This window comes from Adiantum capillus-veneris, chromosome 8 (assembly GCF_014529385.1).
Source record: "Adiantum capillus-veneris isolate H3 chromosome 8, ASM1452938v2, whole genome shotgun sequence".
NCBI classification, from domain to species: domain Eukaryota; kingdom Viridiplantae; phylum Streptophyta; class Polypodiopsida; order Polypodiales; family Pteridaceae; genus Adiantum; species Adiantum capillus-veneris.
In genome coordinates this window covers 11,865,185-11,888,340 of record NC_140938.1, presented here as the reverse complement: position 1 = coordinate 11,888,340, position 23,156 = coordinate 11,865,185, and the positions used below count along the sequence as shown (strand labels likewise).

Here is a 23,156-nt window from a genome sequence, read left to right as displayed (position 1 = left end):
CCGGGAAGGCACCTTTTGAGATTCTTTATGGTAAGCCTTCGCTTCCACCGATCCTTGTTGCTCAAAATAAGATTTTTGCAACAGATGAGTTTGTCCGAGATTTGGACACGGCCTACGGGCAAGTTAAGAGAGCAATCTGCGCTCTGAGGAAAAACATAGGAAAGCTGCGGACAAGCACAAAAGGAATGTGGACTAAACAATCGGTCAATTAGTCTTACTCAAGTTTGAGAAGGCAAGATTAAAGAAACAAGTGACTCATAAATGGAAAGTGGTAAAACTTTCCAATCGTTATTATGGGCCGTTTAAGATAATTGACCGATTGAATGATGTGACGTTCCGATTAGATCTACCATCTAATTGGAAGATCCACAATGCTTTCCATGTTAGAACTTAGTTTACTTCGGCCATATATGGGACCGCCTCCAAGTCAGCCTATTGCTGAGAACCTCTTGAGGTTGAGGAAACGAAGAAATACTCCAACTGGAGCAGATCGTTCATCATCAGGAGCGGCCACTCAAGTCCGGGAAGATTACATGGAAGTATTTGGTAAAGCTTAAGAATTATTCTACTTTGGACGCTTAGTGGATAACCGAGCAAGAATTAGCATCTTATCCCGAGCTTCTGGAAGGATATGTACAAGCACTACAGTTGAGGACAACTATTTAGAAGCCAGAGGGATGTTGCTAAATGGACTATTATCTTATTTTTCTAAGTAATTTCTTTTTATTGAAATTAGAATATTTAAATGTGTGCACTTGAACCGTAAGGTTAGGAACTGTAGATCTACTGGAATTATTAAAAGCCATCAGGAACGGACAACCCTGACGTGTCATATGATGGGTGACATTAAGCATCATGAAGGGGTTGTACCATTAGGTCGGTAGGAGAGACCAGAAAATGGACGTTCCTGATGTGTCACGTGATGGGTGACGGGAGCATCGGAAAGGGAATATTCCGTTGGGTTGGCAAGAAACCCAAACTGGAAAAAGGAATACGCTTAGAGACGCAAGCACAAGAATAAAGATGGGTTCTGAGAAGCTTTTTATAAAATCCGGAATATTTTAAAGTGTTTTCCGGGAAAAGCAGATGCTTTCCCGTGAGGAATCTGTGTTTGCATTGCATCTGTGCCTGAAAACTGTATCCGGGGACTCTTGGAATGTAATTGCATACCATCAATTTTCAGCTCACTCAGTTTTGTTGAGTTTTGCCCAGGTTCACATTTTAAAAAAGAAAAGTGACTGGCTGCCCACTTAAGTTAAAGCAAAAGTTATTAAAAAAAACACCATCGCTGAAGCTATACGGCTGAAAATAACACTACGAGGTCTCTCTCTCTCTGCTCGCCAAATTCAGCCGTAAGGCCTCCCTATCACTAGCGCTACTTGGTTGCCCTATTCCAGCCGGCTCCGCACAGGCTATTCCTGCTGGGTGCGGGAGTCTATAAAAGCAACCCGCTTCCTCTCTCAATTTCCCAGATGTGCCAGCGCTAGCAGCAAGAGTTTACTTGGTGGAGAGTTTGCAAGTGATTGAGCGAAGCCAGTACACAGGAGTTCGCTTTCTGGTAGTCGGAGCCACATGTATCAATCGTGAATTCGCCATACAAGCTGTTTCGTGTTTGTGCTTTTGTACGTACTCCATCACGGAGAAAGAGCAAAGTAGGCCTCGGCCTATGCTCGGAGATTCCGGGAACGAAATCAGGATTGGTCTATAGAGATTCACGCTTTGGGAACATACAGAAACCAAATTGAGTGTTCGTCTCTTAGGATTAGTGTTCGTCTCTTAGGATTTCCCCGCAAGGGAAGGAATTGACCATCGAGAGTCTGGTGAATTAGAACGGAGGAGTCACTCCGGTTCTGTCACAATCCAGTGACGTGGCAGCCCGTATTCACACACACACCCTCCCTTTGGTGGTGAGAGCTCCTGGAAAATCCGCAGTTAGGGCTGATGTGGCAGCAGCGTATGGACCCCCGCAATTTGCGGTGCACTTCACGGCGGAAAACTCGGAAGACCGTACGGAATGCTGACGTGGCTGGCTGGCGTGAGAAAAGGTAGGGCAAGGAATTTTCTATGCAAAGCTGGCTGAAAATCTACACAAGTTGCTTTATTTTTCTAAGCAAGCTCGTGAGAGGATTTGCTTTATTTTTGTATGCTTTTTATGGGCAGCTTTTGGGGCTCTGCTTTTGGCATCCCTTGTAAACCTTTATAAGTGTAGGCAGGGCTCCCACTCTGCAGAGCATCTGGACGCAGATTCTGAGAGAGACCCTCCCACTCCCATGTACTTTGAGCAACATATTTAATACAAAAAAGAAATACCAAAAGGGGCGCCATTCTTTGGGGCCAATATCTCTTGGCACGTAACTCTGCCGGGCCGGTGTCGAATCAAATTGTGAACTATTTTGAAGTGAATTCCTGTCGTGTCACGGTAGATTCTTGACTTAGAGTATCCAAGTCTGTTATAGTGGTATCAGAGCACGGCCGATTTCTCTTCTACCGGGAAATCCGATCCTTTTTACGCGGCACTTATGGATTCAAGCAAAGGACAGTCGACTTCCTCTACATCCGGAGATGCGGGAATAGATCACGAAGAAGATTCACGCGAGGAGTACGGCCCGCCTCGGCCTACTCAGGCGGAGCTTGAAGAGATGGAACATCGGAGATTGGTCGATGATGCGACAAAGTTAATGATAAATTTTGCGAAGGACCCTAAACTTGCAAAATTTTTGACCCAGACCACCTTCGACGAGGTGAAGTCACAGTGGCGGCAAACACGGAGCCACCCCTCAAACCGGTGCTCAAACAACCTCCTACTCCGAGGATGTTTACAGAGCAAGAAATAGAAGAGGTGGTTGATGCACGGATTAGCCAGCTTTTTGACGCACAGAACAAAGCCAAAAAGCACGACAAAAAGCACAAGAAAGGAATTGACTTCCCGGTTATTTGGATCGTCAATCTACTTTTGCCTCAGCAAGAAAGCAGAAGAAGCGTGTGCAATTCGAAGGAGTACCCAGTTCTTCTTCTTCTTTTGACAGTTCTTCTAGCTCCTCTGACTCGAGCGAAGAAGACAAAAAAAGGGAAAAAGTGAAGCAAAAAGCAATGTTTCGAAAAGGGAAAGAAAAAGGCAGAGAAGTCTAAATCTCGCCCAGTTGTTGACAGTTCTACAGAGGACTCGTCTTCAGATAGTTCGGACTCCGATGACAGTAGATTTTATGCAAGGAAGAAGAATTTTTATAAAGCCACAACCAGTATGACTTTCTGGAAGATAAAAGCAAGAAAGTCCGAGAGTTTAAAGAAGGTGGACAGTTAATTAAATTTGACACGTTTTCTGGGTTTCGAGATGCTTCGAAGGCTTTGGCCTTCATACAGCAGTTTGACATAGCTTTCTTTGGAGGACATTACTCAGAACACTCCAAGATTCAGAGGGCTACCTCTTACTTCAAGGAAATGCTCAAACTTGGTGGTCCGCTCTTCTATTGAACAAGAAAGCGCCAGTTAAATGGCTGAAATTTAAGAGGCGTTTTATTTCTTCTTGGTTGACTCGGGAGTACGAACGCGACATACAAACTGCTTGGAACCATCTGCGGATGACCAAGAAGGATACATTGGACGCATATTGCGAGAGATTCTGGAGCTCTTTTCTACCAGCTTCTTCATTTAAAAAGATCTCGCTCAAAGAACAGATTGAGCGGTTTACCTTGGGACTTCCTACAGAGATCCGAGATCACTGCTTAGAGCAAAAGTTAGATTCCATTCAGGAACTAATGAGTCATTCGAAACGGGGTTTTGCGATTCATTCAGGCAGTTTGACCTACCCCACATATGAAATCATGAAGCAAAGGACCGAATAGACTCGAACAATGAAAGTAGAAAAAAGAAGAGCAACCCAAAAAAGAAAGAAAAGGATGCATGACTCAAGCTCACTCTTCGAGAGAGGGCTAACTACATCAAAGAGGGGAAGTGCTTTGGATGCGGGGAAATTGGGCACATCTCCGCGAAGTGCCCTAAAAAAGCACCGAAAGAACAAAAGGACAAAGATGAAGAAAGGCGTGAGAGTTCAAAAGCAGCAGAGGAACGTGGACGAAAAGGCAAGATGAAAGCAGGATTGGTTCCAGATTGCATGGATAGTGACCCAAGCACTATTGACCAGAGTACAGAACTTTGTCGAGCTTGGGGCAAAGTAAAGATCAAGAAGCCCTGATTTTCTTTGATGGAGGAGCCAAGGCCAACTTCATTTCACCTGAATTGGCAGCACAGCTCGAGATCACACCCGATCGGATGGGACCACTAGCAGAGGCAGTTCTAGCGGCACCCGGCAGGGACATAGCCATTACACCTGTCATTGGCAAACTTCGGTTGCATTGTCAAGAGTATTTGGGGCACGAGGACTTCTACATAATGCCCTTGGAAGGTTGTGATGTCCTCCTGGGAATTCCCTGGTACCGTAAGAACAACGTTGTGCTCGACTATCAGGCGAGAAAAGCGACTTTGACTACAGAGAAGGGCCGAACCATTGTACTTGATGTGAAACTTAAGGGCGAGTCCGTCCCTATTGTATCGACTTCGGCCGTTTCAAAATTAATGAAATCCAGTCTGTTTGTTTACTCGATCTTTTTGAAAGAGTTGAATGATGATAATAGGACAAATAAGTCTGAACTTGATAAAGAACGCCAAGATTTTCTCCACACTCATGTCAATTGCTTTTCAGAGGGCCTGCCAGGCGAGTTACCACTCGCTTGTCTTGAGGATCATACCATTGATCTGATACCAAGAAGCACATCACCGAACCGGCCACCTTACCATGTGAGGCGAGCCCAGAACGAAGAAATTATGAACCAAGTGAAAGACCTCTTGGAAAAGGGTCTTGTCCTGCCTAGTACTTCACTGTATTGCTCACTAGTGTTGTTGGTTTTGAAGAAAGACGGATCTTGGAAATGTGCATCGATTATAGAGCTCTCAACAAAATCACCATCAAGAACAGATTTCCGATTCCTAGGATCGATGATATTGTTGATCGACTACAGGGATCCTCGTGTTTTAGCAGGATCGACTTAAAGAGCGGATATCATCATATTCGAATCGTGCCGGGAGATGTCTACAAGACAGCTTTTCGGACGACTTTTGGGTTATTTGAGTTGTTGGTGATGCCTTTTGGCCTAACCAATGCTCCAGCGACATTTAACCGGATGATGGACATGATTTTTCGAGAGTACAGACTATTTGTTGGCACTTCCTTTGACGACATTATTGTTTTCTCCAAGGATGAGGCAGAACATAGAGAACATCTGCTACAAGTCTTTCAGGCATTACGAGAACACAAGTTGGTGATTAATGCGAAGAAAAGTGAAATTTTCCTACCCGAGATACACTTTTTGGGACACATTGTCTCAGCAGGTTGAGTGTAGATGGACCCGGCCAAGATAGAGACTATCCGTGATTGGCCCGATTTGAAAAATGTCCATGAAGTTAGAAGCTTCTTGGGCTTCTGTTCGTACTACAGGCGGTTCATTAGAAAGTTTGCAGAGGTTGCTTCCCCTTTGCATATGTTGACGCAGAAAGGAGTCCCTTTCTCGTGGGGATCCACAGAGGTGACTGCCTTTCAGACACATAGAGAAATTGATTACAGGACCAGTTTTGACTTTGCCAGACTTACAGAAGTCATTTGAAGTATATTTGATGCTTGTGGTCGTAGTCTGGGTGTGGTCTTAATGCAAGAAGGCCATGCCATTGCCTACGAAAGCCGATTGTTTTCAAGGCCGGAAATGATAGCACATATTTATGAGAAAGAGCTTTTAGCGGTTATCCATGCTCTTACTCAGTGGCGACATTACCTACTCGGAGCGGATTTTACTGTCTTCACAGACCACCATAGTTTATGCTACTTCTTGTCACAGAAGCAGCTATCAGAAAAGCAGATGCGGTGGACGAACATCTTGTCACAGTTTCACTTCCAGATTGTCCATCTGCAAGGACAGAAGAACTTGGTGGCGGATGCTTTGTCCCGGAGGCCGTTGGTTCTGGCTATTTCCGCGATACACCATAGGAGACTCGAGGATATGGTCGATCAGTATGCCACAGATACAGATTTTGTACATGTTTTCACTCGGATACGGAATGGGGAGGTAGTAGCGGGATATTCCATTCGGGATGGCTACTTGATGAGGAAAACGATGTTGTGCGTCACACAGCCGTTGAGAGAAAAGGTTTTAACCGAATGCCATTGTCCACCTTTTACGGGTCACCGCGGCATAGCTACCACCTTGAAAGGTGTAGAGAGATACTTATTTTGGCCGAGACTCAAGAAGGACGTGGACGATTTTGTACATAGTTGCTTGGTATGCCAGAAGGTCAAGTTTGACGGGCATAAAGCACAGGGATTGTTACAGCCTTTACCCATACCCAACCGCCCCTGGGAAAGTATTGCAATGGATTTCATTTTTGATCTCCCGAGAACACAAAGTGGTCATGATGGTATCTGGACTGTTATTGACAGATTTAGCAAGCAAGCTCATTTCATTTTAGTGAAGAAAACAGTCAGCCGGATCACTTAGTGAGACTGTTTGTGGCCCAGATGTTCAGATTACATGGCATGCCTGAGACGCGCGAGTTTGTTTTGGAAAGCTATTTGGGAGAACATTGGCACGTGGTTGCAGTTCTCGTCATCGTTCCACCCACAGACTGACGGGCAATCAAAGATTGCTAATTGAGTGGTATTAGATTTATTGAAGTCTTACATCTCGAATCAGAAGACTCAATGGGAAAAGTATTTACCTTTGGTGGAATTTGCCTACAATAACACGATACACTCTTCAATGGGGAAGGCGCCATTTGAGATTATTGAAGGTGCTACGAAGGTTCCACCCTTCCTAAGCACGAAAGATAAGATTTTTGAAGCCGACGAGTATACGCGTGACTTGGACCGGCTTTTGCCAAGGTCCGCGAGGCTTTGCATAAATCTCAAGAATGACAGAAAAAGGTAGCAGATCGCCATCGTCGCGATTTGAAATTGAAGGAGAACGATTGGGTGCTCTTACGTTTTGAAAAGGCACGCATGAGAAAGAAAAAGCGAAAGGAGAGGCTTTTTCCAAAGCTTAGTATGCGATACTACGGACCTTTCCAGATTTCCGAAAAGATAAATGATGTCTCCTTTAGATTGAAGCTGCCCGATACTTGGAGAATTCACAATGCTTTTCATGTGAGTCTCTTGAAGCCTTTTAAAGGCGATGTGCCCAATGATGGGTAGCCTGATGAGCAACCCGAAGTGGAAGAAAACGAGGAGATCCTTGTTCCGAATAGATATTGGCACATAAAGATAGAAAGATAAAGGGTAAAGCGATAAGAAGGTTCTTGGTTAAATTCAAGAACTATCCCGCATTGGATGCGAAGTGGATGGAGGAGGAGGACCTAGCAGATACTTCTCAGATTGTGAATCTTTACCTTGAAGCATTTGGATTAGCATAGTCTATTCTAAATGGAATCCCGAACTCAGCTTGGGTGGAATCTGGTGCAGCAGGTATGCACGAGAGGGGAGTCGCTCCGCTCCTTTGTCAACAGATTGCCTCAATTTTTGATACTAAAGTCACTGATGTCTCTTTTGAGTTTCAGGGATACTGTGAGCTGACAGTATTCTGCTGTATGACTTTATGAACTGGAATTCCCGATAATATGATATTGATTTGTTCTTGACTTGTCTAAGTGCAGGAATTGATAGACGAAATGACTGTAGCATTTCGGTCTGAACGATCTCAATAGACATGGTTGCAATAAGGATTAGTCAATCGGGCATCTATGAGGTTCCGAGTGAACCTAGATGCGATTGCTAAATACGTTTCCGATTGATCATGTTCTGAGATCTGAATGAATTTTGAATGTGATTTGTCATGTGATGTCCTATGATGTGACTGTCAATTGGTACATGTGCTAGATGTGTGTTCCTAGTGCGTCGGTACTTACAGTCAGTGTCTGCTAAGACAGTCTATGGCTTCTGTCTGTTTTGCAGGCGTAATCGAGGACGATTACAATGCTTTCAAGAGGGGGGTATGTTACAATCCAGTGACGTGTATTCACACACACACACACACCCTCCCTTTGGTGGTGATAGCTCCCGAAAAATCCGTTGTTAGGGCTGACGTGGCAGCAGCGTACGGACCCCCGCAATTTGTGGCACACTTCACGGCGGAAAACGCGGAAGACCGTACGAAATGCTGATGTGGCTGGCTAGTGTGAGAAAAAGCAGGGCAAGGAATTTTCTACGCAAAGCTGGCTGAAAATCTACGCAAGTTGTTTTATTTTTTCAAGCAAGCTTGTGAGAGGATTTGCTTTATTTTTGTATGCTTTTTATAGGTAGCTTTTAGGGCTCTGCTTTTGGCATCCCTTGTAAACCTTTGTAAGTGTGGGCAGGGCTCCCACTCTGCAAAGCATCTGGACATAGAGTCTGAGAGTGAGACCCTCCCACTCCCGTGTACTTTGAGTAACAGATTTAATACAAAAAAGAAATACCGAAAGGGGCGCCTGTCTTTGGGGCCAATATCTCTTGGCACGGAACTCAGCCGGGCCGGTGTCGAATCAAATTGTGAACTGTTTTGAAGTGAATTCTTGTCGTGTCGTGGTAGATTCTTGACTTGGAGTATCCAAGTCTATTACAGGTTCTTGTGCTTGTAAAAAGATTCTCCCTAATAAAGATTCTCTCTAAGGGGGGGGGACCAACCCATCTTCTAGTCCCAAATACTGTGTCGATGTCCTCCCTTGACTCTTTTAGTTGAAAGTTGATTTACTTTCAGCTTGTTGATTATTCGTGTGCGTTCCCGCTTGTGACAAACACCCCTAATCCTTGCATCTGAAAATCCCATCAGACACATAGTGCCCTCAAGGAAGCCCCAACCAACTCTGCCATACGCTCTCTCAAAATCGAGGAGTCCCACAAGATCCTCTCCTCGGAGACGAGCGAGAGGAGTCGTCTCTCAAAAGGTGAAAATGTTGTCAAGGATGCTACGCTTCTTGACAAAGCCCGTCTGTGTCTCATGCATGATGCTCTCAAGTAGCGGCTAGAATGGTGATGGGTTGCCACTGTTGAATCTCGTCCAAGGAGCCTCCCTCCTTGGGGATAAGATCGATTAAATGCTCACTCATGCTATCTGGCATCTCCTTAGTGTGCAAAATGTGCTCGTAAGTACTACAAAGGTCTTGACCAAGAACCTCTCAATACTCCAAGAAGAAGGTGGGAGTCAAACCATCCTCCCTTGGGTAGCTACCATCGGGGAAGTGCCCTGAGGGCCTCTCGAAGCTCCTCTGATTGGAGAGGGTTCTCAAGTCTCTGGTGCATCTTCTTAGTGACTAAACAAGGCATTTGTGCCCACACTTGCTCTCTGTATGCATCATGACGCTCTGATTGTGGCTCGGCTGAAAGCAACTCATGATAAAAGTCAGTAGCAAATGTATGCATATCGTCGAGCTATGTAGCAACTGACCCATCGAGCCTCCTCAATTGGCAAACACTAGTGTGCACATGGTGAGGACCCACAATCTCACTAAACTCACCAGTAGTAACTTTGTTGCCCACCTGAGTCCATTGAGACGTCTGACGATGGAAGACAAAATCGTGGCGCCACTCCTCAATGGTGATCAACTCTTGCCGAGCATGTTGTATCTGTTCCTCCATCCAAGGGCTACCTAGGTGATGCTCTTGCATCGGCTGCAAATAAGCAATGCCACATAGCAATCGCTTCTCCTCCTCTCTGGTCGCAGCCAAGCGAGCTGCAGACTCTTGGAGGAAGAAACATTAAGCTCCACAAGGCCAGTGGCCGCTCTAGGAGTAGGGTCTCAGTGATTGTCCATACTCCCTGTCCAGAGCACCACAATCTGCTCTTTGAGCTCTGTATCCAACAAATCCTCTCTAGAATGCGTAGCATGGCACTGCCACTCCTTTGTCTATCTATCACAATAAGAATCGCTGGCGAATGATTGGAATAAGTAGTCCCTGGAAAAATGCATATTGAACCATCCATGTTACATATGTGGTCACTAGTGTAAAAACGATCTATCCTGGATAGATTCACGCCCCCTACCGTGCAGTCAGACCGAGAGAAAGAGAGGCTATCTGAGGGCCGTACAAAGTTTGCATGCTGCTATAATCCGAAATCCTCAAAGTCATACATAGGTGCTCCCAAGCAGCCAACTCATCCCTGTGAATAGTATCATGGATGCCCCCAATCCTATCTGAGGGGTCCTTCAGCATGTTAAAGTCCCCCCCAATGCACCACTGCTTTGCATGAGGCAAGGAATCCACTATATGTGATCAAAACTCAGCCCGTGCACTTGCATGGTTGGGTACATAGATGTTTAAAAAGCCTACAAGGCTACCTTGAACCTGCAAAGTGACCCACTGGGCCCTACCTGGCACAATAATACCTCTAGCCTGTTGCCATGAGTCCGGAATAGTCATACATACACCTACCTGAATGCCTCCAGGCCCAAAAGCACCTGTATTATTATGCCAGGTAGGGCCCAGTGGGTCACTTGCATGGTTGGGCACATAGATGTTTAAGAAGCCTACAAGGCTACCTTGAACCTGCAAAGTGACCCACTGGGCCCTACCTGGCACAAACCTCTAGCCTGTTGCCACGAGTCCTCAATAGTCATACGGACACCTCCCTGAATGCCTCCAAGCTCAAAAGCAACTGATGAAAAAGCCTCATAGCAGCCACGCAGGATCTGTCCACAGCGCCGAATTTGGCTCTCTCAAAGGTGATGCTCCTGAAGCATAAGAATATCTATTGTGCCACCCACAAGGCATCTCTGAAACTCCTGTCTCCATCTGGCATAGAAATTGGGGTCCACCTAGACCCTGCACATTCCATGAGACAATCCTTGTTGGATCAGCGAGAGAAAACCGATGTTATGCAGCAGCTAACCTCACAATCTTCGAAGCTGGCTTGGATGGGGAGTAATCCGCATCCGAGCAACCTTGAGAGCATGCTTGAAGTGACTGTCTAATCCATGCCCAAGATGAGCGTGCAATCCATAGGGATACATCCTCTGTCCAGGAATCCTCATGTACAAATATATAACAAGGAGCACTCTGGGTGTCTGCAAAAAAGTATATCACAATGTGTCTACAACCAATTGCATTAGGCAATGTCACAGTGAACTCTGCTAGCGGCCAAAGTGTCTGAATCAAGTCTGTCACTCCCAAGTTCCCTGTGTGGTGCGAGAAGTCGAGAGCCTGGACATGGAGCCAATCTCATACTCCAATCTGTGTGATCCCTGCCACATAGCGAAAAGTGGAAACCAACTGTTCAGCCTTGTTGTATCCAAGGCTTCGACACCTATGGCTGCCAAAAAGAGAACATGTACTCTGAATCAAGTTGCCTCTAGGTCAAGAGATGGGTCACCAAGAAAGCGCGTAAAGTTGTAGTCAAAGAAACCCCATCGTTGGTGAATGTCACAAGGCGGGCACCACGTTCCAATATAAAAGAACAGACTGAACAGACTTTTAGCACTTCAATAACAACCGAACTAAAAGAGAGAGACGACACGCGACACGGCTCGGAGTGGCGGAATTCCACCCCAAAGAGTATTGGCCCCAAATCTTGGCGCCCCTTTCGGTATTTCTTTATATTGCATCAACACAGTACAAGCCGGTACTCCAGACTGCACCTTCTCCAGGAAGCATGCCAGAGAATGAGCCCTAGCCTCCTATTTTAAAGGCCCTTGGCTTGAAAAGCAGTTCCAGTAAAAAGCCTTTAAAAGTCAAAAGCTTCTGGTCCAAAAGCAAAGCCAAAAAGCTGCCAGCGTAAATCACGGAAATCTGTATAGTTTGCCACGTCATCAGCCAGCGCAAAACACGGAAATCCGTACAGCCTGCCACGTCATCATGTCGACGCAATTTTCAAAAATCTGCCACGTCATCAGTTTTTGCGTGTGTGCGGGTCCTGCTTTATTTTAATCCCTTTATGTCACTGGGGCCCCATCGGACGGGGTCCCCATAAGTTGGTAGGACTTCGTCTTCTTCTGCTACTTGTTCTTCTTAGGGTTTAGGCCTCTTGGCCGGCATATGTAAGTTGGCCCCATTCTTTAGGCTTTGACACGTAGAAGTTTGTGACAGCGAATGTCAAAACTGGTCACTCCGCGAGGGACTAATGCAAAAGAAAAGCGTGCACCAAAAGCGGAGTCCTCAGGTAGGGTTGTCCCTCTCGAGCCAATCAGCTTGGAGCAAAAGCACTGCCAATAGATCCCCGAGCTGATGAGGAGTGTCCTATCCCCTGAGTTGGTGGTGGAGTGTGAGATGGGAAGGAGATGAGGCTGAGGGGCCAGGGGGGGCGATAGGGAGGGGCAGGGAGGTGAGGATGGAGCAGGGGGATCGGCGCGGGGGGGGGGGGGGGGGGGGGGGGGGGGGGGGTTGTGGAAAGAGACTCCTTATGTATATCCTACTGTAGAGGGTCAAACGGATTCTTACAGTGTTGCTGGCCTTTTCGGGCCACCATGGGGGCTCTATGGTGAGCCCGTCCCTGATGGCGGCGGCCATGCATGGGGTGCCAGCCATCAGCTGATTGGCCATCCATCTCTGAAGAGGTCCTTGGGTTTGTGTCTATTGTGCCTGACAAGACTTGGGAGGCTGAGTGTGTGGCGCCGGTGGAGTTCTTTTGCGAGGACATGCCTTTGCAAGATGGCCCATCTATCTGCATATAAAGCATTGGTTTGGGAGTCCCGAATATTCCACGCTTTGGCAAAGCCAGCCGCTAGTCACCCTAGGCATAAGGGCTACCTTCAAGAGAGTGTGGGTGTCCCGAACCAAAACGCGTACTGTAGGCATAGTTACAGGGAATGGCCATTTTCAAGTCTGTGTTCCTCGTTCCCTTCCAACTTCTTGTTCCGAATCCCCGTTCCATGTTTCAAACGTGAGTATTCGTAACATGGAATAGCTTTCATGCTCGTTGCCGTTCCCGGTTCCAAAATCCCATTCCGGGTAACTATGACTGTAGGTATGCTTGCTGCCGTGCGCGGGTCTCCAAGAGTCTCTCCATCTCGGAACCAATTCTCGATAAAAGCAAGAGGTACTCTCTCCTCAGTCCGGGGAAGTAGACCAAAATGGACAAATCTGCTTCGTTGACAAGAACATCCAAAGCTGGGTTAAAACCATGGTGCCACTGTCGAAATTGAGCTCTAACTGCTCAGATGTCCAGTGGGCTTGGAAGCCATCTCGGGAGTCTCAAACTCGATCTGGTAATAACCACGCTCGAAGAGATGTATGTCGATCTTTCCCACCTTCGCAAGAGAAGGCGGGCCTAGAGGAGGTCGCACACCTCTCCTTTGCTGGGCCGGGTGCCGATAATCTTGCAAATGATAGAGGTGGCCTGAAGGCGCTCCACCTCTACTGCCAAGCTCGCTTGCTCCGTCGGCAATAGGGCAATGTCGGATGGTGGGCTCTGCAGGGTCGGCAAGGGGGCTTTGTCTGGGGCTCCTCCATCTTTCTACTTCTGTGGAAACGAAGAAGGCTAGCCATCAGTCAGGTAATTAAATGATAGGGTGTTTTTGTTGCTAAATCACGTCTCTATACCTCTTACTTGGTCGTGCATAAGTACCATCACTCACATAGTTCACATGTGGTCTGTTTGTGCGTTTTGTCTCTAATACTGTAAAAATAAATCTTTGAATCAGCAGAGTCCTGTTGAAAGTTGTGGACAGACGAGGCCTTCGATCAGAATCAACCCAACCACAAGATCAGGGTTATGCTGGTTTTGAGGGTGTTACAATTTGCAAAACCATGCTTTTTCTCTTGTTTTCACCATCTCGTCACTTAGCAAGTTCTGCAAGGCAGGGTCTTGAACGTGGTCTTGAGCAGCATGGCTATGACTGGCTACCTTCCTCTGTAAATAGGCTTTCACTTCTACTCAGTACAGGGGCAGCATCAGAGAGCATGATTGCATTAATGATCTTAATGGCATTTTGCTGTCTGTCATTGTCAGCACATTGTCGACAACAACTAGTTGAGAATGGTGTACTTGATATCTTGATTGGCACTATCAAATCCCGAGTGCTTGTTAGCGACAAACACCAGACAACTACTGCTGCTACGAGTTATTTCTGTAAGCCATATGATAGAAGTATTTGTTGCTCTGATGAGCAAAACACTTGGGAAGGGAAGGATCTTTTATTATTTTTTTCCCTTTGGGCCTTTGCGAGTTTGGCGCGTGGGTCTCCCATAGCTAAAGCCATGCAGTCTTCCTTAACAAAGAGGCTGCCAAAGCATGGCGAATGGGATACTGTGCCTGAAAGGGAACTAGACAACTGTTTTTGGGTTTTGGCAAGCTCGCCAGATAATGCTATGGGTGTTCGTTGGTGGGCATCCTGCTGCCTTGCATGCTGTGGTCTTTATGGCTTTCCTTCTGAGAAAAGTCAAATCTGGAGATTATTCAATGACAGTGGCTCAGCTGACATTAAGCTACATCTTGCTAATGGTGGTCATCTATATGCTCATAAAGTGATTATTGCTACCAAATGCCCAGCTTTACTGCCACCTCCTATGCTCACAGTGTTGACCTCGAGGCAATCAACAGCTTCAGAAGTAAGCTGTCCCACAGAGATAAAGCTTTCTGCTCGTATTCATGAAGCATCACTGAAGTCTTTACTCGAATTTGTTTACAAAGGGTGTGTATTTATAGAGGACTTCTTGATATCAGAAGTGAAGGTGCTGGCAAAACGATGTGGCTTGGTCACTCTTCTACATCTGCTTCAAGGAAAAGCTCCCCTTTGGGGTAGTGTTCCAGACACAATGAGCTTCACATTGGCTCTTGGAAACATGGGCTGCAGTTTTGCGTAAGTAATACATTCTGTAAGCTCTTGATTAAACATTTGAAGTGTTTGTTTATGCATCTCTTAATCTACTAAAATTTACCTGCAGAGACATTTTTTTTGAAGACAAGGATAGCTCTCAGGTGGGCTGCACTGCAGCTGAAGGAGATGGCAGGCACCAGCATGCGCACAGAGTGATACTTTCATCACATTGTAGTTACTTTGAGGGGCTTTTCCGGTCAGGCATGCAAGACAGGTTTTGATGTCATATTCCAATCTTCTTATTATTGCCAGCATTTATTGTTTCCAGAGTGCTCACTTGTCTGTTCGTACTGCAGTTCCTTTAGGGTCATGAAGCTGCCGCTACAACTTGAAGCATTGGAGAAACTGTTGCAGTACTTGTACTCTATGGTTTTGCCACGAAAACAATTTCCAGAAGCAGGCTGCATGTTCTCCTTGTCTTGCAGATCAGATCAAGTTAAGTATTTAAATTTTTATGTGGAGCTTGCTCAGCTTGCAGAGCTATGGCTTCTGGAGGACCTCAAAGAGCAATGCCTGAGGATCATATTATATCACCTAGAGAGTAACATGCATTTGGGTCCAGATGTGATAAAGTTTGCATCATCAAGTCAACAATGGTGGCTGGTAGAACAACTTGCAAAATGTGTTGCAAGAGATTACCCAGGAATGCGGGAAAGTGGGAAACTGGATGTATTAGATGACTACATAGTAGATATTATTCGTGCTGCACATGTGAGAATTTCCATGAGATGATAAGTCGCTTATGCTTCAGAACCTGCATTGGGCTCAGGTTTGCGTTACAGTTCCTTATATGGAAGAATGTGAAGTGCGTTCAGATGATGCTTTATGAAACTGCCTAGTTTTAGAAGCAGTGGAACATTTCATTTCTTGCAAGCAATTGCTAGCGGCTTCTAAACCATTTTTGCCATGGATTATCTTGGCTTACAGGCTCTGAGTTAAAGGAATTTTGCTTCCTGAGCAAAATGCTTACCATAACAGAACTTCAGTCTCTGTTATTTCTGAGGATGTTTGGGAGTCTTCTCCACTCTATGTATCTGTCGCGACAGCTCGTTTAATTTTTATCTCAAGTATCTTCAACAATGGCATCTCAAGCTAGAAAACAGCTTAATTGTATTCTCAATCCAAATTTATAGAGTGTGCATTTACGAGACTGCAGACTATGAAGCAGGAAGGTTGAAGGGCAATGGCTGTAGAAACTGGGTGATACGCATACGGATCCTTGCAGGATTTTAGGCCAGGATTGAAGCAGAGTTGCATGGGTAGTTAAAGCAGTTGTACATAATCTGACAATAAACTTCTTGGACGATTAACTTCACCTCACCCACTACTTCACCCTTGGCTTTGTGATGACTCTCCAAGGCTGGATGATATGGTAGCTTATGGCCAAGGATACCATAACTTTATTGTGCTCATTCCTTCACCATGCCAAGTCCAAATTCAATCCAACCCACCCCAAATGATCAGTGTGAGCCCATTCTAGATGACTCCATCATTGTAGTACACAACTAAAAACTTGAGATTTTTGGGCTACCATTCCCATATGTTTTGTTATGATAATTTGTAAGCTCTTGATCCTTGGGTCTGCTTCTGATAGGTCATGATTGAAAATCAACAATTGGGTGTTCACTCTTTCCTACTGGTGCAATGCTCAACTACTCAAATGCTACATAGATTCTCACCCAATGTAGCATGAAATAGTGTGGCTACCCCATGCATAGAAAGCAATGTGTGCAAAAGTGACCAAACAAGTATGCTTCCTAATCCATTTCTACGTGAACGCAAATGCTAGAGCACGACTGCCTAATAAATAGCACAACACAAGGATTAGCAAGCAAGCTTGACTAGCAACTTCAAAACACACATGCACTAAGCAAGAGAGACAAAACATTGGTTCTATTTAGAATCTCAACTACTATGCATGAGAGAGCATGTGGGAGGAGAAGAATACAAGTATATCCTTGTAGTGGTTATGGAAGCTATGGAGCCCTTTGGGGTTTTCAAAGCTTGTAATATTGATGTGAAGCTTTGGAACCCTCAAAAGGAGTCAAAAGTGGCTATTGATCATAATGAGCAATAAACTAAGGCTAGTAAGAACTTAACTAACCAAAAGCAGTTAATTATAGTGCCCGCACATAGTTTTGAGCTTTGAGTGTCACTTAATGACAAGAAAATCACCAATCTTTCTCCGATCAACTCATAAGACTATCTATGCCCCTGCCCCCCAAAAAAAATAAAAAATTATATTTGTAATTACGTATGCCACCAATAAACATAGATGAAATTGGTACCACCACATATTGGCTCTCTTTAGGCCTTCGCTTACCACTTGATCCCTTCTCTTTGCTTGCCACTTCAAATCCTCGGGGTTCTTTTGAGGCTTTGTCATACAAATCCAATCTACATGTACTTTCAGGCACCATAATAAGTAATAAATATCACCAAAAGCAAAGTCATCAACATAAATATTTATTATTTTGAAAAGTTTGTGCAGGCACAATTGAAATGTTATTAATTGATGGCATGCACCTTATTGCATCTGCAAGCGACTTTTCCTGACTTGGTTGATATTCAATGAGTGGAAAACTTCAAATGAATGATGCCCATTTAATATATTGATCATAGATCAATGGTTGTATACGTAAATGACTAATGTTGGTCAATTTTGATTAGAAATTCACCATCAAATAATGATTCCACAACTTCAAAGCATACACAATAATTAATAATTTCTTATTATAAGTGTTGTAATTTAACTCATTGGGTTTTTACTTTCATATGCAATGGGATTATTATCTTGCATCAACATAGTACTAAGATCGTGCCCCCTAGCATCACTTGTAACAAAAAAGAAGGTTTTTAAAATCAAGAACTTACAAAATAAAATCACGTCTAAGTACATATTTGAAAACCTCCGCAGACTTTTTATGATGTTCAAATAGTTGAAGGATGAATTCTTTTTTAGAAGGTTTGTGAGTGACAAAGATATTTATGGGAATTTTGAATTGAAGTTTTGATAATGGCTATTTAATCCAAGAAAATAATGAATTCAGTGATGCACTTAGTATTTTTGGCTCCATATAAATCTCGCTATTAGAAACAATGTGATTTGAATATTTAGTTTTGAAATACATTAACATGATTACATAGTGCAACCCCCAAGTGATGCTCACAATGGTGTTACTCAGAAGTAGTCTTTACTTGCATATGTAAAACACATCATAGCTAATGAGTAGTACTACATGTGCTATCTTGACCATTTGAGTTACCTTGTTACTCATGATTGCTATCATCAAATTCATCTACATTGCTTGTCTCCATGTTGTATACCACTTTGTTGTCATCTTCAAATCTTTCAATGAAGTGCGAAGAAGATTCTGACTTGTTTTGAGCAAACTTAGTAGTTGTATACCCTATCTTGTGACACTCGTAGCAAACATATTTTTTAAATTGGTTTTGCCATTGTTTTTTTGTGTATTATATTTATTGTTGTGACTTTGAGAAGCGTTATTCTTTAACTTGAAGAAAGAAACATCTAAATGTGTATATTTTGGAGAGAGAGAGAGAGAGAGAGAGAGAGAGAGAGAGAGAACATGACACAAGGCAATAGACGACACTCAATGATAATGAAACTAATGAACCATAGAATGTACAAGATGGTGGCTTATATAGCCCAACGAGGATGCAAATGACCTCATTGACCGTCTTAGTGTACATTGACCTACGTGATGTGGTAGGTGTAGAGTGGTAGCCTAAACAAATATCCCGTAGAGATAACAAACCCCTTTTAGCTCATAAAGTAAGTTTAATCTATAAGTTAACACAAAAGCTCAAAAAAGTTGATCATTTTGAGGAAGAAGGTAAGAACGCTCGCATTGACTTCTTAAGCTCAGAGGTGATGATGCACCAATGTTTAGGCTACACGTGTTCTAAGCACACTTAGAGGCTAGTAACATTTTACCACAATACAAGTCTTTCAAGGGAGAGACTTGTGGTGTAAGAACATAGAGATTATTGCATGCTCATCACCACCCAATCGTCTCTTATATAGGGCCTTGGCCTTGTTTATATATAGACCCCTTTACTGCACGTGTGTCCTGGCCCTTGGCCTAACATTACTCCCCCTTGGAGAAGTGTTTTCGTTCTAAAAAACAAAAGTGGTGATATCTTCATAAGAACACTAACGTTTTTCACATTGGTACAACTGACGGGTCCAGCTGTTTATTTAACCGATACACGGTTCAGTAGGAGATTTATTGAAACCAAGAAAAAAATCTTGAATTCCATATTTTTGTCGCTTTCAAATGTTTGTGTAATCAGCTTATATCCAAAATAGTGTGTAGACTTTATCTAGAGCTCACGACTATTTTAAATGAGTTACCACAATGACGAGATGACTAAGTGAATGAGCAATTTCTAGACTTTGTGAAGGTTCTCGCATATATAAAAACACCTCTTTCCCTTTCATGAAAATTATTTCTCGACGCTTCTCATCAGCGTACTTGATGTATCTAGATATCTTGTGCTTGTCGAGCAAGTTTCAACATATCCAAACTCCAAACTAGAGAGGTAATCTTTCTAGTTGGATTGCTTCTAACTAATGTATGCTCTTAGCATATCCTTTAGCACTGGATTGATACTTACAAGATACACATCCATCTTTGGATGAGTGACAATACTGATATTAAGTTGTTTCTCCCCACCCGTTTACAGACAATCCTTCAGAAATGGTTGGAGAATGTGGGCCACAATTATTTCCAAGATTGGTGAATACTCTAGATAATCATTATGAACAACCAACTTGGTTAAAGATTAGACTTGATTGTACTAAACTTACAAGTTTTAGAAAATCTATCTACAAGCACCCGTACTGAGCGATCACCTCGCATGGTGGTTGTTGGTAAACCCACAATAAATCTCATATGGCTACTGCATCTGTGGTGCAAAATGCTTTATAAGGTGCCAATTCCATGAATTTTCATGCTGTTTCAAACCTGCCTTTTCTAAACACTAGGGCCCATAACACCTAGTGTGCGTGCATTTAGCAAAAAACTGATTCAAACCTGCATTTCAATGACATAGTTGCCAATGCTTATGGCGGATGTTATACTCGTAGCACACATGGAAGAGAAGGGTAAATAGTTCTATGAAATACATTCCACTGAAAGCCTTGCTAAAACATTTGGACCATAATAGAATGTGAACATGAATCATATCTAGGTACAAACAATGAAACATTTTCATTAACAAATCGTAGCCTTTCTATATCCGTAAACAACCATCTGTTAATGTTATTTAACAATACTTGTAGCCTTAAACCATTCTTGCTTGGTATCCGATAATTTTTTTTTCACTGAAATTGTTCCCGATACTACGTCCTCAAAATTATCTAATAAACGGATTTGAACGGCACTTGGGGACTATTTCGTGACACATAATTAGGGAAACATACACCAGTTTCATTCCCAGAGACTCATATTCCCCACATGTGGAATATGTCTCATATAATGATGTCAAATAACAGGACAACCATCAAGTACGAGATGTGCTTGTGTGTGGAGATAGCTGAAGACACTTAGCGACATGAGTGAGAGGGACCCTCATGAATCTTGCTTCACACCGGCTAAACCAAACTCCATGAGTTCCTAGACCATGTTGCACAACTTGTGACTAATGGCAGGTGCCAAACGAAACCCTACCATGTAGGCCTATAATTGTTTCAATAGGGAGAGAACCCTTGACTGTAGCATAATGAACAGTCAAGAGAGAAAGTAATAGGTTGCGGAAATGGTACCTGGTATGCTACTTTTCCAAAGTTCTTTGCTTGAACAGGACCTTGTCATGTGTCTAAAGATCTAAGTGGACGAAAGAATTCCAACATATGCATCCCACTTGTAGAGCTCAACCAAAACATATTTAGAACTGAAACTAAACCAAATGATATACTTACTATGAGATGGAAAATATCTTTTTTTGTTTTTGGCAAAACTCACAATTGTGAGTAGGTTATATTAGAACAACAAAAAATTACAAGTATCTATCATGCCCGTGTCGAGCCATGACAGCTTCCTAGGGTCATCATTACATCAATTGAAAGGGAAGCCACCCCATAGCAAGGGATGAGCTCATATGTTCACCCAAGAGCGTCAGTCATAACGGTGCCTATGGCATTGTTCCATTGATCATGATCACCTCCTTAATTTCTTGAATTATCTTTGTGAACTTAGTTATTTCCAAAAAGCTCTCGAATATTCGACTATTTCTTGCCTTCCAAACATGAGGAAAATAGAAAAACCTCACAATTTGCGTGACAATGAGTAGCACTTTACTCTTAAACACTTTCCCTCCCAAGAACAGGTCATCCTTAAAGATTCCTGTTTTCCAAGTTTTCTGGACCCATTTGTAGATTTTTCCTGCTAGGCCACAAATCGTCCGGCACTCCTTAAAATGGTGAGTGAGTTCTTCGCTAGCTGATCTGCATTGTGGACATCTATCCGGACGAATCTTCCTAGTGAACACCTTCACTCGAGTTGGCATGGCTCCCCACACAAGAGGTGGAAAATATCTTATACTTACCCGAAGGTCAAGTGTAATTTTTAACCCCCAAAGGTACATTACCAATATTCCTTTGACTTGTTAAACACTAAAGTAGAGCTTAATGAAAATAAATAGATATTGAATTGATAACCCTATGTGTTGCTTGGATAATCCGAACCCCTTGGTTAGATTTGTCAAATCCAAACCCCTTGGTTGGATTCTGCAAAGAAACTGCTTAAACTATCAGTTAACTGTTACAGAGTAGTCTATTGTGCACCAATAGTGTTTGTACAACGCAACTTATTAAGGTGAACTTCTCTACTACCCCTTGGCAGATTGAGAACTTCTTTCCTTGAAAGTACAATTGTGAAGAGGCAAGTTAGTGACTATCAACAATAGAGATTGCTACTTTACTCTTGCTATAAGCATGTTATCTCAAGCCTTGGGCTAGCCAATGAATGGCTCTAGTCATACAAGCAAGGGGTGTAGCATTTGGACAAGTGTCCTCTTTCCCCCCTTTGAGAGAAAGATCTTAATTATTTAATTGTAGCATTTGGACAAGTGTCCTTCTTTCCACCTTTGAAAGAAAGATCTTAATTATTTGATTGAATCTAAATTTTCATTGGACCTCCCTATAAGTCATCTAATAGGATTCAGGCACATTATGAGGGCAATATTGCTAGGGGCCTGACATGTGTCCTTTACGTCCCTTGTGGCTTGGGTGTCTCTTGGTGAGTGTGTGTGGGGTGTACCATTTGGACAAGTGTCCTCCTTTATGGAAAACATGTTGACTCAAGCTCCTTAGTCAATAAGAACCTCAAGATCCTTAGTCAATAAGCGCCTCAAGCACCTTAGTCAATAGGCACTTCAAGGATCTTAGTCAATAGGCACCTCAAGCTCCTTAGTCACTTGAAGCACCTCAAGCACCTTACTCACCTGAAGCGCCTCAAGCTCAATCCTAGCTTGCCTAAGGTCTAAGGTACCTAATGGTCTTAGGTCTAAGGACTTTCAACACTAATTTTTGGAGGCTTTAATGAAGCTAACCCTAAGGTCTTTTAATCTCCACTAGATGCATGTTGCTCTTTGATAGACTATCTCATTTTGGATACCTATTGAGATGTAACCATCTCTCCTCTTGGTCCCCTGCTAAGATAAGTATAGAAGCACTTATTGCACATTTCTCTTTGGTAGACCATCTCCTTTTGGACCCCTATTGAGATGCAACCATCTCTCCTTTTGGTCCCCTATTGAGATAGGTCTAGAAGCACTTATCTAGATCCTAACTCTTGTTCCCCTTTTCTCTTCCCATATTAAATGATCAGTTTAATATGAGAAAATCATTTGGTAAAGTAGATATTAGGTTTTATGCATTACCTCTCTCTTGAAATCTCGACTATGAGGTAGAGAAGATAAAGCCTAGTCATTAGTCCATGTTTCTTAGCGGGTAGAGGATCCCTTTTTACCCTACAACATCATTCTAGAATGGATGACTAATCCATTTGGTGCTGATGAGACTTAGATGCCGCACGCATGTCTGCTCTTTAGTCCATATCATACTTCCAAAGTAGAGTGACAAGTTCTACTTGGTGTTTGGGAGACATCATCGCCACAAACATGATCGTAAGCATGCATACTTCTTAAATTTTGTGCACAATAAAAAAAGCACAGAGTCTTATAAGAGAAAAATATTGTTCATTTAAAACACATTTTCATATGCTTACTCTAAGGCATCATTTTGTAAGCATTGACAAGATTCATATTTTCCTTAAGCTAGGTTCCTTGCATCCATCTAGCATCTT

At 43.4% G+C, this 23,156-nt stretch overlaps 1 protein-coding gene across 1 annotated transcript in view; it reads left to right on the top strand.

The window, feature by feature from the left end:
* LOC147451676 (BTB/POZ domain-containing protein) overlaps nucleotides 1–16,399 on the top strand; it is a 97,521-nt gene extending 81,122 nt beyond the window's left edge. Inside the window, exons 6-8 of the mRNA XM_086517569.1 lie at nucleotides 13,648–14,805; nucleotides 14,891–15,037; nucleotides 15,120–16,399. Coding sequence (XP_086373695.1) covers nucleotides 13,648–14,805; nucleotides 14,891–15,037; nucleotides 15,120–15,555 — 1,741 coding nt within the window. The 3' untranslated portion in view covers nucleotides 15,556–16,399. The remainder of the gene's footprint in view (nucleotides 1–13,647; nucleotides 14,806–14,890; nucleotides 15,038–15,119) is intronic.
* Nucleotides 16,400–23,156: the final 6,757 nt, after the last annotated feature.